Source organism: Sinohyriopsis cumingii, chromosome 19 (genome assembly GCF_028554795.1).
Source record: "Sinohyriopsis cumingii isolate HCF-2022 chromosome 19, ASM2855479v2, whole genome shotgun sequence".
Classification (NCBI taxonomy): domain Eukaryota; kingdom Metazoa; phylum Mollusca; class Bivalvia; order Unionida; family Unionidae; genus Sinohyriopsis; species Sinohyriopsis cumingii.
The window spans coordinates 54,235,914-54,253,435 of NC_142979.1; the positions used below are offsets into that span (position 1 = coordinate 54,235,914).

The 17,522-nt window shown below is 35.7% G+C and overlaps 1 protein-coding gene across 5 annotated transcripts in view; it reads right to left on the reverse strand.

The window, feature by feature from the left end:
* LOC149775728 (uncharacterized) overlaps nucleotides 1-17,522 on the reverse strand; it is a 41,559-nt gene that overhangs the window by 12,088 nt on the left and 11,949 nt on the right. For 3 of the 5 annotated variants that reach the window (XM_089943103.1, XM_089943101.1, XM_089943102.1), the window contains 2 exons: nucleotides 12,010-12,103; nucleotides 3,206-3,465 (listed from right to left, as the gene is read on the reverse strand). In XM_089943103.1, the coding sequence (XP_089799229.1) occupies nucleotides 3,206-3,465; nucleotides 12,010-12,096 (347 nt within the window). In that variant the 5' untranslated portion in view covers nucleotides 12,097-12,103. Of the gene's footprint in view, nucleotides 1-3,205; nucleotides 3,466-4,266; nucleotides 4,424-8,118; nucleotides 8,300-12,009; nucleotides 12,104-17,522 lie in introns of those variants that run through there. The other 2 variants (XM_089943105.1, XM_089943104.1) reach the window with 2 other exon arrangements.

A 17,522-nucleotide genomic window follows, 5' to 3' on the forward strand; every position in this document is an offset into this window, starting at 1 on the left:
AAACATGTACTCTCATAGAACTCTGTTCTTCACTTCTGCAATTACTGAACTTTAAAGCTATTTAGGAGGTTTCAATTAACATAGATAAGTTGTTGTTGTTGTTGTTATCCATGTTTTAGTCTATCATTATTCTTTGTGTTGAGGTGGAGATAAAACACTATACAGATTACAATAGAAATAATGTTGTATGAATCATCGATTTATTCAACCAAAGTGACTTAAAAAATACAAAGTCTCCATGAAATACACAATATGGGTAACATGAACATTCATTCTTATTTTCAACATTACATCTGCATATGCCACAGAGAGAGAGAGAGAGAGAAGATTTGTATGCGTATTATGCAATGAAGATATTACTCTATTTTGTCAAAAAGTGAATAGTTGTTGCCGATAAGGCAAGTTTCCTGCCATAAATGCTCAATCCAGCCAAATAGTATTGTTACAAGCCAAAGGCATTTATTTGACCGAGCGGTGTCAAAACCCTGGCCTGATTCCCAAATTATCCCAAATTTTCAAAGACTTCTTTACAACTTCAGTTGTAAATTAGAAAGCCTGATGTGTCCATTCCATTCTATACATACATTTTTCGCTAATCAATGCAAGACCACAGATCTCAAAACTTGCCAAATGTCTATCAACCGTACATCTGCATGGTTTCTCTTCATCAACTTTCTGTACTGTCAGCAATTCACGCCGTAGAAACTATACAACAATCCTCTAACACTGAACTATTTTTAGTACGCCACCTTCGGTCAGCCATTTCATGGTTTCAAGGCACATTTTACCAGTACAACTGTGTCACATTTACCACCATGGCATCATAAACGGTATCTGCAGAGTCCCTTCTTGTTCATTCCTTTGTATAATTTACCGGCCTCCTACCATAAATACTGTTGCTGCAGTCACACCACCAATGTACACCATTAGGTTTTAATAAGAAATATATTACTCCAGGGACACTCATAAGGTTTTGACCTGAATTCACTAAAAGTCAACCATGGCATCACGGAAACTCACTAACACTTCACTCTGTGATATTTGCTATTACTAATCGGCTAATTATTTCGGGCTAAGGAATATTTCCATTTACACCAAGTTCCAATAATCAAACAAGTAATCGTACAAATCTAAGAATTCATCAAAACGGGGCACTATAACCCAGATGCACATACTCCAAACTTATTACAATATGATCTCCAAAGTGGTGGATTAGTCTGAAGCATGTTATGTCGTACTAAAGTCTAATTGCAGGACAATCAGTCAATCAAAAAATTCATCAGTCAGTCAATAACAACAAGAAATATATTCAAATAATAATGTTATTGCCCTAAAGAACAGTTGTAGATGAAACCCTTATGGAGGTTACAGTTAATACCAGTATGTAATTTAGATTTGATTTTGATGTAGCTTTAACAATCATTCAGTAATATCGCTATGATGTCTGCAGTGTGGCAGCTTATAGTGATGTCGAGCATTGGGGCATTACACTGCAAACATGTAGCATGATGTTCCATGCAGTCATATTATTCTGACACCAGGCCGACTATTCATAACACTAACCTCTTAATGCTGAGCGCCTAGTGAGGCAGCTGTTAGTACCATTTTCACAACCTCCCACATCTGAGGTGGACGCTCTAACCACTAGGCCACCTGAGTGGTCGTATTTATTATTACGACTCGACTAGATAATCAAACATGTCCTTGTTGGTCATGTACCAATGTCTATGGCCTCCGTGATTTTGTCAAATAGTGTGCATCCTTAATTTGCATGGATTATACAGAATATTTGTGTAAATGTGTGCATCCTCACTTGCACTGCTAAATTTCATATTCCTTAGAAGTAATAATACAGTTCCCTCCTTGATACATCATCATTCATTTACTATTAATTTACTGCCTCAAACAGTATTTCTCTTTGCTCTAACAGTGCCAGAATAAATGTCCTCAGTATGCGGTTCCATACACAAGTCCTCGATATCCACCAAATACAAGAATGTGTGTGCTTGTGTGTACGTGTGTGTGTGTTAGTTAAGTCTTATGGCAATCCTCCTAGTAGTTTAGGAGGTGTAACTACAGTAAACTTGGGCCAATGGACAAATGGATGACAGAGAACAGACCATCCCATAAGCTTTTCAGCTCTACAACCAGCTGAGCTTAAAATTAGAAAAACTGCTAATATTGCATGTGAAAATCTAATCAGGTCAATTAAATATGTATACAAATATACCTATCAAATCTTACAGTCCATTTCAGGTGGTTTCTAATTCATTTGTGCTAACAGGGTTTCTGTTCAAAATGTGTACAAAGTTACATGGTGACTACAAAATTAAAAACTGCTATAATGGTCTGAAAATCAAAACAGGTCATTTACATATGAGCACTAATATTTCTACCAAATTTAATTTGCTCACTTTAAGTGGTTTTCGCTAAACTGTGTTAACCACCTTTGAAATTTTGCTGTAATGTTCTGAAAAACTAACCTGAGCTACTTACACATAAATATGCCCCCAGTCTGTATAATTATTTCTATACAGATGTGACATAGCCTATATCATTATTCCTATAAATGTGCAAGACTGTCCATATTATTATTTCTATATATTGTAGGTGTATGACAGTCTGTATTATCATTCCTATATTGGTGTGAGACAGTCTGTATTATCATTCCTATATAGATGTGAGACAGTCTTTATTATTATTTCTATAAAGGTGTGATACAGTCTAAAATAAGGTAAGGCAAGAAAGACTTATCCAGCCAAAGAGAGATAACTCCATCTGTTGGGTGAGATATTGTCAGACATTAATGCATTCCATAACAGTGACATCGCCATGCATTCAATATCTTAGATGTTTGATGTGTTCCTACCCATTTTAACATCGCTCTAAAAGAAATTTTAATTACACTGACAAAAATCCACACACTGTTATCCATACTCTGTGTGCTCATCCTAAATTATCATAATTTCAGGAAAATATATATTTTTCTTTTAAGGTCATACTGATAGAGATGTCTAATAATTTTATTTACTAATATTTCTACTTTAGAAATGTGAGAAAATTAAACAGATTATGTATTGGCTTCAGTGTGGAACAAGTAATACAAATATCATCCTCAGGTCAAAATTTAAACAGGTTTTTAACTCAGACTCTGGGGTATGATTTGTCCATGCATCTAATTATATTTACGTTCTGGCCTAGTCACCTGGAAAGCAACTGCAAGAGGTGTTCCATGAAAAAATCAGAAGTCAGCAGACGTTCCTTCCGGATAGCCTCAAACCGTATGTATACATCCTTCCTTACAACTATGGCTCCCTGGTCAGAGGAAATCATTGGCAGACAGAAGAAATAATGGAGGAGTTCATCAGAGGTTTTCCCTTTTGCAGCTTTTATGGCCTCAAATATCTGCCAGGTTTCCTTCTGGACAACAATAACCACCTGCTCACCATTACTGAACTTGTTTTCCTAATATAAATATAACAGAATGCTACAATGCATAGTTTTCAAATGAATATCTCAAACTTTCATAATTTCCAAATTGCTATTCACCATCTTTTGCATGATGTTTGCCTTTGAAATTCAAAACATTAAAAAATGTCATGAAAATGAAAAAATTTTCCAGAGGCTTAAAACAAAATATAATTATTACAAGTCTATATGATCCCAAACATACATGTATCAATTAGTCCAGGACTCAAACAACTTTGTATGCATACAGTTCAAGGATTTAAGGATTTTCTAAGATTTGTGTAATGATTTTTAAGGAAACTGTTCATGACAGATATAACAAGTTTTTTTTTGTGTTTCCAGATATTTCTAAAACAACAATAAATGTATATGGATCAATTATGTACCTGTTTTCCATGACTGTATTTTGAGTAAAATCTATATATGGGTCATTTTTGTTTCAGTCAATGCCACTAATAAATATCTATTCTACATGTGACAGACCTAAAATAGAAGCTTTGCTGGCAATTACATTAAGTGCCAAAATGTTTTGTCTTTGAACTCTAAGTTGTGTGTTGTAATTCAAAAAGTGCTGAATATACAGAACAAAATAAATAATGACCTCCCAGTGATTATATGTGTGTGTAATTTGGATTGTTAATGTAGCTTTAACAATATTTCAGTCATATCACTATGATGTCTGTAGTGTGGCAATTTATAGTGATGTCTAGCACTGGGGCATCATGTCGCAGACATGTAGCATGATATCCCACCCAGTCACATTATCCCGACACCAGGCACACCAGTCCTAACACTAACCTCTTAATGCTGAGCACCTAGCAAGGCAGCTGTTAGTACCAGTTTTGTAGGTCTTTGGTATGACTCAGCCAGGGATCAAACCCATGACCTCCCACATCAGAGGCAGATGCTCTAACCATTAGGCCACCGGAGCGGTCCCCAGTGATCATAATACAAACTGAAAAATACTATTCACTTGTAAGTAATATCCTGTTCAAACTGCAGAGAAACAGATCTGCTCTTTCATCAAGCAAATGCAAATCTGGGTCTATGTTAGGACAAATCAGTGTAACAGCAAATCTGGGTCTATGTTAGGACAAATAAGTGTAACAGCAAATCTGGGTCTATATTAGGACAAATAAGTGTAACAGCAAATCTGGGTCTATGCTAGGGCAAATCAGTGTAACAGCAAATCTGGGTCTATGCTAGGACAAATCAGTGTAACAGCAAATCTGGGTCTATGTCAGGACAAATCAGTGTAATAAACAAAATGGACCCTAGACTACTTATGGGGCAGCATATCTGGGTTTATGCTGTCTGATGACACTTGATTTATGAGAATTTGATTTATAATACTTTCATTTTAACATCATTTATAATAAAGAAGTAACATTCAAGTTATCATTTTAATGCCATCGCCATAAAGAAATAACAATAAAGTATTCATTTTTATGCTGTCACTTGTGCCATGTGCTATGCCTCATTTACTTTTGATTTACGCCAATTTCGATTTATGCCATAATCTCTGGAATGCATTGATGCCATAAATCAAGCATCATCTGTGTCATCATAAAGTTTTTTTTTAAAAACTGAGTTCACTTTTGTCTCACCGGTTGGAAGTTGACACACCCAACAAGAATGTGTTCCACAATCAGAAAACAAAGGCAGGGTATGCACTATGGCCCGTGTTCACCCTTAAACATGTGTGTCCAATACATGATTGCCACATAACCACCCATTCTCTATCATTTATACTGTATGAGGGCTGCCACTCTCCAAAAGTGCATTTGATGTTCTGAAGTACATTTCTGCAGTTTTCACTCAGCATATTTTGCCAAGGATGAATAACATTCTGATTTATATAATATTTTAAGTTACTATCTGGAATCTTCCACTGGAATGGTCTTACCGCAGGGCAGCTTTGGCTGCTTTATCTGCTCTTTCCTTATTCTTAATACCAATGTGACCAGGAAGCCAATAGTAAAGAATATTTTTTTCCAGACTGAGCAACTTTTTTTCCTGTAAGATCCAGGGTATTAATGGGCTGTCAGACACAAGGTTCTGCAAGACTTTGAGCATGGAAAGTGAATCCAAAAAGATGATGAAATTTGTTTTAAAGAAGTTTCAATGAAGTTTAAAAGACCTAAGTACGGCTGCAATTTCTGGAACTAGTTGGCCAGGATAGAAGAAAAAAAAAGAAAAAAAATTTCTGCAATAAAAATGTAGGCTTTATCTGATACCCGGCTCCAGATGGTACATGTACCATGGCATGCTGCAGTGCCAGCTCTAACACAGTCTCCAGCTCTAACACAGTCTCCAGCTTTCAAACTTTCTGTAAACTTGAATGTATGACTATCATTTCATTGAATTTACTATAATCTTGTCTACATCCTTTGAACCGTCTGTATGCAAGAATGTATGGCCATAATTTCACTCATTGTTGACTTGTAATTCTCTAACAAATACAAAAATAATGCTGGCTGCACCCACTAATTGTACTGGAGGCCAAGCAACTTTCAATCTATATTCCACCAGGCCAGAAGGAACTAGCTGGCCAGAATTTTTTTCTCTCCTAAAAACAGATCAGTTACACCCCTCTCGATATGGTTCCGCTTACAATTGTCTGCTATGAAGCATGGCCCATCAAAAGAACTTATCTCCAACTGCTACCTGAAATACCTGGAGCTCCAGCAGACTGAACTGGATGGTTAATAACCAAGACTAGAGCACAAGGTGATGATGACTAGTAATAAACATTTGCCAGATCAGATTCATATACCATCCACCCTGTCTTCCAGGTCCTAAGATCTAGGTCTGATGGGCCATTAAGATAAAAATATCCAAACAAATTCACAGCAGTATTAGCAGGCTGTGAGGAACAACGGTACAAAAAAATTCCCTAGCGAAATGAAATGCACTGTCACATCCTGAATCAACCTCCTCATGTCTGACTCTAGAAACAAACTAGACAGGTGTAGCACTGACACCTCTGACACCATCAAGTTGTTTGTGTCAAGCTGCCCTGATGTCACATTTGCTGACAACCCTCTCCAATGCTTTTTGGAGGGGTGTGTGTGGAATGTCCCCCACTATACTCACAACAGTAGACGATTTGGGGTGGATTTCCAATGTGACAGTCGAACAAGTCTGACTTTCTCTTTCTCTCTCTCTCCTTTAATACGTTTTTGTAGAACCAAGGACCAGTTTCCTTCTGATCAAGAACTACAAACACTGTATGGTGCTGTTGATGTACAATTAACACAAGCAAGGTCATAATCATCCTCAATGACCTTGAAATTCTTGCACTTAGCATTTTCTTATCCTGAGAAGAAAATAAATGATAAAACTAGAAAATAACTACAAAATTTTAACAAATTTTAACAAATAAACAACAGCACAAGTAACAACACAAATGAAAAAATTCAACTGCTGTTTGCAGTACAAATACAGCTAGCATGTACAGTACTGACTGTGAGAATTACCAAGTCAGAAAAATGAAGTCCACAAACTAAAAACAATAGTTAACACTATGTACTGAAAAGGGTTACCCTAGCAGAAACCTTAAAACACAATATTTCACCAGATTTTTTTAAGGATGGATCAAAATAAAGATCTTGAAGGATGCGTACAATGTTCATCATACTGCGGCAAAAGCTTAAACTGTTAAAGAACCAGCTGATGGGTAGCCAGCAAGCAGTGGTAAGGGTAAGTAATGGGTAAGAGTTTCTCCCCTTTGTCTCTGTCTCTATCTATATATATATATATATATATATATATATATATATATATATATATATATATATATATATATATATACACATACATACATACATACATACATACTTATATACATACACACACACAGTGTGGCCCCGCTTTAGAATGCTCCGTTATAACACAAATTTGGATATAACATGGCTGTGGTATGGCTCCCAATAATTCATATACATGTATTTTTCTTGTACACGGAGAAAAAAAATTCTTAAAAGTACCCCCCAAAAATGTAAAAAGAGTATAATCATTTTGGGGAGAAGATCGCATATGAATATTACAAGCTGATTGTGGTGTGGCTATGTTCTCACACACAAAAAAATAGTTTTTTCTTCTTAAAAGAAGAAAAAATAATGTGCAAAGATTTTATTTAGGGATTGCGAAGACCTTTGCCAATGTCGCAAATTGCAATTTTTTTCCTTGTTGGCAGCAAAATATACCATCTGGTGATTTTTTTTATTGCCTACATTGTTGGCTGTTTAAACTTGTATATACAACCATTAGTTTAGAGTGGAGAAATTCAGAGGCCCCATGAAAGGAAGCCACAAACTTGATATAAAATGCAATGAAATTTATCAATTGTTACATAAACAAATTCTTTGCCCATATTGACAAACCATCTTAACAGTGCATTATTATATCATAATCCGCTCATGTTGACATCTAGCGTGAGTACTGTATGCTGCGAGATATCTGCTTTATTTCTGTTGAAAGTTCTGGTAGTAGAGATCAACCGGACAATGCATTATCTCATAATCTATCTTTCATCGGATTTTCGGCTGCTCGTTAAAATATATATTTATGTAGACTGACATTTGTATGTAGATGGTACGTAAAATTCCTCTTTTTTTCACTCAGAATTAAATCCTTCAGAACACTCACATTTTCTGTAATAATCCCTCTCATCGGACCAGAACACCTGTGCCTCTATTGTGCGTTGACCCTTTTTTCATTTCTGACACATGCTTGGAATCTATTCAATAGGCAGGGAGGAACGGTAACTAAAATCAACCAAACGACGGTCAATTCCTTTTTCAAAAATGTACCCAGACAAAACAGTTTGCTGAAATTTCAAAGAAAACAGATTACCTTTGAAGCACCGATTGTTAAGAAATGTACTAAGCAAATGGAAAATAAAAATCAGTCTCAATCATACAATACAATTATCTGATGTTGCCACCACAATAAGAAACGGGCATTTGTTTGGTTACCCAAAGCTGTCCTTTAGCAATGACTTCAATAACACATGCACCCTTCACCAAAGAAAGCCAACTACAATAATTAATTAAAACAAAGAACCTTTCTTCAAAGGAAGCCAGTACCAAACTTAATTAAAAGCAATGGAATCTGATGAATTGTTTCATTTCCAACATGACTGGAACACGTTTACTGTGCCGTGAAAGTTTGTGCTTTTACTAACGTACTGAAAAGTAAATGTGCTTCATCTTTTGTTACGTAATTGTGCTATTTTTTCCCCCATTGAATTCAAACCTACATGACCTATGACAAAATTATTGAATATTTTAAATCTCTGTGTGTGCATATTTTCAATGGAATTACTTGTATTGTGGAGTCAATGCATGTGATGAGATTCACGGGTGAGTACATCGTGTTAATATTCTATTCATGCTATACATTAGACTTGTATACATAAACAGTATATGTACCAATGCACGGTTCTCTGAAAATATTAAAATATTATATGTCTTCTCTGTTTTCACTACAGGTGTATTTCTCATTTAATATGTATTGATTTAAGATGGTAACTGTGCGAATAAAGCAAGTATTTTTGCACCCACATTTATTACCTACCCCCCAACCATGCAAATATTTTTAGGATACATGCATCATTTTTGGGGGCTAGCTAACCTGGTTGCTAATAACACAGTTCGGTCTATAATGTGGTTGGGTTCCAAGACTCCCAGCTACTGTGTTATAGAAGGGTCACACTATATATATATATATATATATATATATATATATATATATATATATATATATATATATATATATATATATATATATATATATATATATACACCCCGCTATAACGCGATAATTGGGGTCCACAAAATTGGATCACATTAATATTGGGGTTACACTATTGTGGGGTTTTACAGTATTTTACTTTTTTGAGAGAACAACTCATTGGCACATATACGTGTATTTATGTCTAATGTATATGATGAATAGGGTATCAACACCATTTACTATCGTGCCGTCGTGGCATTCAGTTCATATATAATGCATGTAATTCCATTGAAAAATTGCACACAGCTTTACAATATTCAATATTTTTTCCCCTGATCATTGTATCTGAATTCAACGTCTAATATATAGCATGAACAGAGTATCAACACCATTTACTTGCCGTCTGATATCAAGTCGTCAGGGCTTGAAATTAATCAACAAAATATGTAATTCCATTGCAAAAATTGCATACATATTTAAACTATTCAATAATTTTGTCACACATCATTATGTGTCTGAATTCAATGGGAAAAATTAACAGCAAAATTAGGTTAAGAAAGACGAAGCACGTGTACGGTTCATTACGTTCCAGGTTCTATGAACGGTGTCTGTACAAATTTCATACTGCTAAATTTTTCTCATATGCGTTTCCGTGTACATTTATCCATTGCAAATTTCCAATAATTAACGCTTGTACGCCTATTCAGTTGAACGATTACAACAAGAATAATTACCAATCAACACATGCTTTCAGCGTGCAAATAACTTTTACTTCAGATTTTGTGAATATCAAAAGAAATGTGTGAAAACTACTATACTAATCATGGCGCAAAGTGCAGAGAACGATTTGCATTTGTGAACTTGCTTCTCCATAACGGAAAAATATTTTTATGAAAAAAATAGGATATCAATTACGAGTTCATAAACAATCACCATACCCATGTAAAACCTGAGAACTAAGTGCAGTAGGCCTGCAATGGTCATGAGTCACTTTTAAAAAAAAATGTAAATATGAATGCATGTACAATTTCATACCCTTTCAATTTCCAGCTAATAAAGAGGACATTATTTACTGATCAACTGATTGCGTCTAATAACACCGCCAAGCCCAGCAAACATGTTGGCAGCTTTCATCTTTTGATGTTTATTAAATTGTGAGAATCTTTTATCAACCACCGCATTGTCTGCTGCTTGTTTGTGTATGCAGTTAAAGAAACACATGTCGGCTATTTTTGAGCAACGATGGTATACAGAATTAATTGAAGACAATCACAAAGACGACTTACTGGCTTTACTCATGGATCAGTAACAAGTAACATTTCCGATAATGTTTATTTTGGCATACCACTTCAAGAATCTGGTGAAATTGTTAAATTTCAGAAGCCAAGCCACGATCATATTATATTTGAATTCATACTCGAACTCTTCCCTAAATGATAATAAATGTTTTACACACTATTTCTCATACTTTTAAAAAGTATTTTTCTGGGTACGAGAAAAATACACATACATGTATTTAAAATTTCAGGAAAAATGCTATGATCATATTATATATCGTATTATACTTGAATTCATACACGATCTCTTCTCCAAAATGATAATATATTTTTTTTTTGCACAAAGTGCAGAGAACGAATTGCGTTTGTGAACTTGCAATATCATAATGGTAAAATATTTGTATAAAAATATAGGAAATCAATACCGAGTTCATAAGTAAACCCCATACACATGTAAAACCTGAGAACTAAGTGCAGTAGGCCTGCAATAGTCACGAGTCACTTTTATATAAAAAATTTTTTAAAGCTGAACGCATGTACAATTTCATACCAATTTAATTTCCAGCTAATAAATCGGACATTATTTACTGGTAACATGTCCGATAATGTTTATTTTGGCATAACACTTCAAGAACCTGGTGATGTTGTTCAATTTTAAAAGCTACGCTATGATTGTATTTTATTAAAATTCATACGCGAACTCTTCCCTAAAATGATAATAAACATTTTGCACACTATTTCTCATACTTAAAAAATATAATTTTTCCCAGTACGAGAAATATACACATACACGTATTTAAAATTTCAGGAACCAGGCCACGATCATATTAAATTCGAATACATACACAATCTCTTCCCCATAATGATACAAAAAATTTTATTCATTATTTCATGTACTTTGAACAAAAAATATTTTTCATGTGCAAATGAATATACGAAATTTTGGGAGCCACGCCACAACCGCGTTATATCTGAATTTGAATTATAGCGGGGTTGCAATGTGTGTATATATATATATATATATATATATATATATATATATATATATATATATATATATATATATATATATATAAAATTGCATGTAAAAGATTAAATATTTCCTTACTAGGAGTGCTGGATTAGAGAGATAGTGGAGCTTATTTCCAAACATTTATGTGATCAGGGAATGTATTCCATTGACAAATCTATCGCTAACAGATCATACTGTAATTCAGGTTCTTATAAAGCAATGGTTATCTTAATCCTGACTGTTATCTAACATGGCAACAATTAAAATTATGACATGCTTGACTGGTCTTTTGTTTATTCAGCATCGCAACACCTAGTCATCAAATTTTCTACCATTCTAGTTATACCATGGAATGGTCTACGATGAGGTCAGCAGTTACTGATCCCACTTACCACATTACAACATTATACCAATGTGTGTGTGTGCATGTGCATGTGTGTGTGTGTGTGTGTGTGTGCATGTGTGTAGGGTGGGGGGGTGTTCAGTAGCAGAAATCTGCTTAAATGGTATTACATTATCTTGGGAAATCTCAGTTTTGTCTTGCATGCATGTTGATCCATCTGATTCCTTTGATTCTGTCTTGATCCTGTTGTTTGACATAATTGATCTGGAAGAACAAAATTTGAAGCTATAAATGTACATTCCTAATAATTACAAGCCAGGAACGAACAAGTAGTGACCACTAAAAGTTATAGGACATGTAGGTGCATCAACAGTAACAGAAGCAGTGTTGGTGGCAGTGGCATGATTAGCAGCAGCAGCATTAGATATTAATATCACAACAGCTATTGCTACCACCACCACCACTATTACTACTTCTGTCTTTAGTCAGGGCACCAGCAAGTAAACTGTATGGCCAGATTATTTGCAATGTAATGTTTCCCCCAGTTTCTACACATGTGCCGACTGCTGGATGAAAGAAACAGTGCCATTCTATGCCAAACAGAGTACAGTTATCCCTGTACCTTTTCAAGAGGTTCAAAGTATCAGGCTTTCCAAAAGGATTTTGAAAAATGGAGTCTAGACTTATTTGCCAAAAACAGTTACAGCCATAGTCCAAAAACTTAAGACCAAAATAACAATACGTGATTTAGCCTAAATAATTCAGGGCATTATGTGCATATTGTTGTGCCATCCGTATTAATGCTACCAACTTGCCAGTGTTCCTCCATATTAACACAGACCAAATTGCCAGTGTTCATCCATATTAACACTACCAAATTGCCAGTGTTCATCCAGATTAACACTGCCAAATTTCCAGTGTTCATCCGGATTAACAATACCAGATTGCCAGTGTTTATCCATATTAACACTACCAAACTGCCAGTGTTCATCCTTATTAACACTACCAAATTGTCAGTGTTCAGCCATATCAACACTACCAAATTGCCAGTGTTTATCCGTATCAACACTACCAAACTGCCAGTGTTCATCCATATTAACACTACCAAACTGCCAGTGTTCATCCAAATTAATACTACCAAATTGCTAATGTTCATCAAAATTAACACTACCAGATTGCCAGTGTTCATCTGTATTAACACTACCAAATTTCTAGTGTTCATCCATATTAACACTACCAAACTGCCAGTGTTCATCTGTATTAACACTACTAAATTGCCAGTGTTCATCCATATTAACACTACCAAATTGCCAGTGTTCATCCATAATAACACTACCAAACTGCCAGTGTTTATCCGTATTAACATTACCAAATTGCCAGTGTTCATCCATATTAACACTACCAAATTTCTAGTGTTCATCCATATTAACACAGACCAAATTGCCAGTGTTCATCCATATTAACACTACCAAACTGCCAGTGTTCATCCAGATTAACACTGCCAAATTTCCTGTGTTCATCCGGATTAACAATACCAGATTGCCAGTGTTTATCCATATTAACACTACCAAACTGCCAGTGTTCATCCTTATTAACACTACCAAATTGTCAGTGTTCAGCCATATCAACACTACCAAATTGCCAGTGTTTATCCATATAAACACTACCAAACTGCCAGTGTTCATCCATATTAACACTACCAAATTGCCAGTGTTCATCTGTATTAACACTACCAAATTGCCAGTGTTTATCCATATCAACACTACCAAACTGCAAGTGTTCATCCATATTAACACTACCAAATTGCAAGTGTTCATCTGTATTAACACTACCAAATTGCCAGTGTTCATCCGTATTAATACTACCAAATTGCCAGTGTTCATCCATATTAACATTACTAAACTGCCAGTGTTCATCCATATTATCACTACCAAATTTCTAGTGTTCATTCATATTAACACTACCAAATTGCAAGTTTTCATCTGTATTAACACTACCAAATTGCCAGTGTTTATCCATATTAACACTACCAAATTGCCAATGTTCATCCATATTAGCACTACCAAATTGCCAGTGTTCATCCGTATTAACACTACCAAATTGCCAGTGTTCATCTGTATTAACACTACCAAACTGCCAGTGTTCATCCATATTAACACTACCAAATTGTCAGTGTTTATCCGTATTAACACTACCAAACTGCCAGTGTTCATCTGTATTAACACTACCAAATTTAGTGTTCATCCATATTAACACTACCAAATCTCCAGTGTTCATCCATATTAACACTACCATAATGAGGACTTTGTATAGCACCTAATCGTTAGAAGCTCTAAGTGCTTTACAACATTAGACAACACCTATAACATAAAAAAAACATATAATGATATTATTACAAAAAACAAACACCATGAAATTAAAAACACATACAAAACATGCTGAAAATATTTAAGGTAGGGAACATTATTAGGTCTTTAAGTTTGTTCTTGCAGTCGAAATAATTGAGTTTTAAGAGCACTCTTGAATGGGATCACTGTGTCTTTGTGTCTAAGTTCAGTGGGCAATTCATTCCATGTTGCTGGACCCTGGTGTGCAAAAGAACGTCCATATGTCTTCATTTTTGTAGTGGGAATAATGAGTATACGATTGTCATAAGAGGAGCGTAAGTATCTTGCTGGTGTGTAAACATGGGTAAGGTCAGATAGGTATGTTGGACTGGATTCCATCAGTGAAACGCAGCACAGAGAACAAATTTTGTGTTTGATTATGGATCGAATGGATAGCCAGTGTAGGGTACAGAGCAGCAGGAAGGTGTACTCTGATTGTGGTTCTCTGAAGTATGATACGAGTAGCTGTGTTTTGAACTTTTTGAAGTTTCTGAAGTAGATATTGAGATGAACCAGACAGAATGGAGTTACAATAGTCCAGTTTTGAAAGTACTAAAGAACATACAAGTGTTTTAGTGGCATCAGCTGACAGATATTTGCAAATGGAGCTGATGCGTCTCAACTCAAGATATGCAGCCATGCATATGTTCATGACATGTTGGTGCAAGGTGAGAGGACTGTCCAGAGTAACACATAGGTTTCATACTGACTGTGTGAATTTAATCTTGGTGTTACTGATATTTATTGTTTGAGGTAAAGGATGCAACTGAGAGAGTCTGTGTTGTGATCAGAATTGCCTCAGTTTTATCATCGTTCATAAGCAGCTTGTTACATGTCATCCATGATTTCACATCAGAAATGCACCTCTCTACACCTTGGGTGGTAGCATAAACTTCAGTTGGATGGCGAGATTTGTATATTTGGGTGTCGTCAGCATACAAATGGTGAGACACTGGATGATGATCTATGACACCTGAGAGTGGCTGAGTGCAGAGAATGAAGAGAACAGGCCAAAAACAGACCCCTGTGGAACACCACAACATACATTGACTGGACTGGAGTGTATTCCATTTGCAGATACAATTTGAGTCCTGTTGACCAAGTAGGACTTGAACTACAGTAAGGCTGTATCATGAATGCTAAATACATGCTGGAGACAGTGAATTAATATATCATGGTCTATTGTGTCAAATGCTGCAGACAAATCAAGGAGGGTGAGGACTGTACCCTTCTGCTATCCAAAGCAGAGAGAATGTCATTAACTACTTTTAGAAGAGCAGTTTGAGTACTGTGGCAAGGGCGATATGCAGATTGTACATTGCTAAAAAGACTGTTTGAATTTAGATGAGATACAAGCTGGGATAGAACAACCTTTTCTAAGATTTTTTATATGAATGGGAGATTAGAAACTGGGTGGTAGTTCTTTAAATTATTATGGTCAAGTGTTGGTTTCTTCAGCAGAGGCTTTACAATGGCAGTTTTGAAAAATGATGGGAATTCCCTGGATGAGAGAGAGGTATTAATAACATCAGTTAGTGAAGGCAATACTGGATCTAAGCACTCAAGCAGCAGTGATGTTGGAATTGGATCAAGTTCACATGACTTTGGTGTACTCTTCATCACGATTGTACGTACTAAATCCATAGAGACAGGTTCAAATGCTGCTAATGGTTGCTGCTGAAATTCTGTATCCCAACTGTATGGTGTCAATGAGTCAATTGAAATTGTGTTGTCAAGCTTATCCCTAATGGTTTGTACTTTGTCATGGAAGAAATTTGCAAACAGGTCCAGCAGGTCGACTAGCGAGAAAGTAGTTGGAAGTGGTGTTCATCTGTTCCTTGATATGAGCTTCTTAGTAATCTCAAAGAGCTCTTTGCAGCTTTAACTTTCCATGAGTAGTATAGTGGGCTGATTTTGCAGCATGGACCATGTTTGTGATGTTCATCTTAGCGGCTTCATAGATTTGCTTATGAATAGTGAGTCTAGCAGAAAGCCAACGCCTCTTAGCTTTATGGTGGTCTCTTAGCAGTGCGAACCTGGTCCCTAACACTGCTATACCATGGGGAACACTTTGGAATTGATACTCTGCACTTGATGGCTGGGGCATGTTTGTCAAGCAATGAACGCAGGCAATTACCGAGTTGTTCTGCTGTAGGAGGTAGATAAGTTGTTAGGTTTGATTGGATGTCATGCATGAGTTTGGTTCTATTTTTCATACTGAGGTTTCTCTTAGTAACAAATAAAGGTGGAGGGTTAGGGATTGATATGTCAAGATGGCACATAATGCAGAGGTGATCTGATGCAAGTTTGTGGGATACCAGGGAGGAACGTAGAATATTATCATCAGGTCTATGAAGGATCCAGTCTAAAATGTGACCATGTTTATGGGTGGGTTGGTTAACTGTTTGAGGTTGAGAACATTAATGGAATCTCGGAGTTTTGATATGTTTTGGTTTCCGGGACAGTCAAAGAGAAAGTTGAAATCTCCAAGAATAATCAGGTTGCCACCTATTGAATTTCCATACTCCATGAGATTTAGGGTCTGCTTAAAAAAGAGATTCAGTCAGCTTGTTCTTTCTACTAGGAGGAGGGCGGTATAGGCAGAAAAAATGGACCGACCTTTGTTCAAGTGTAAGTGTGGTTTGGACTAGTTCACGAGGTGTGCAGTAGAAACTGAAACTTGTGGTGTGGTTAAGACTTTTGATTATGGAGTTCTTTTATTTATATATATATATATATATATATATATATATATATATATATATATATATATATATATATATATATATATATATATATAGATACATACCTACTCACTCATATGAGTCTAACTGCAAACTTTACAGACTCAGATCTGACATTTCATAATGCACCAGAAGATCTGGGTCTGTGCATTTTTGTTAGAAGTAATCAGTAGAACACAATAGACCCTGATCTGCAGTGACATTATGCTACAGCAGATCAGGATCTATGTCGTTTGAAGTTGGACTCAACTTACAGGCAAGTATATATGGTTAGGGCATAACCGATTAGCATTTTTCTACTGATTTCCGATTCCGGATTTTGGGCATGAAATTTTTCCGATTCCGGATACGATTCAATTAATCGGAAATGCTAAATTAAAAGGTTTTTCAAATCAACTTTTTAAACCGTGTTACACACGTTTTGCATATCACACCGATGTCACAAGGGGAAGGATATGGCAGGACTAAAGCAAAATGCAACGAAGTTCAAAGCCACAAAGAATCCATGAAATTTTTTATTTTTTTGCCAGTTCCGACCCATTCTTTGTTCAA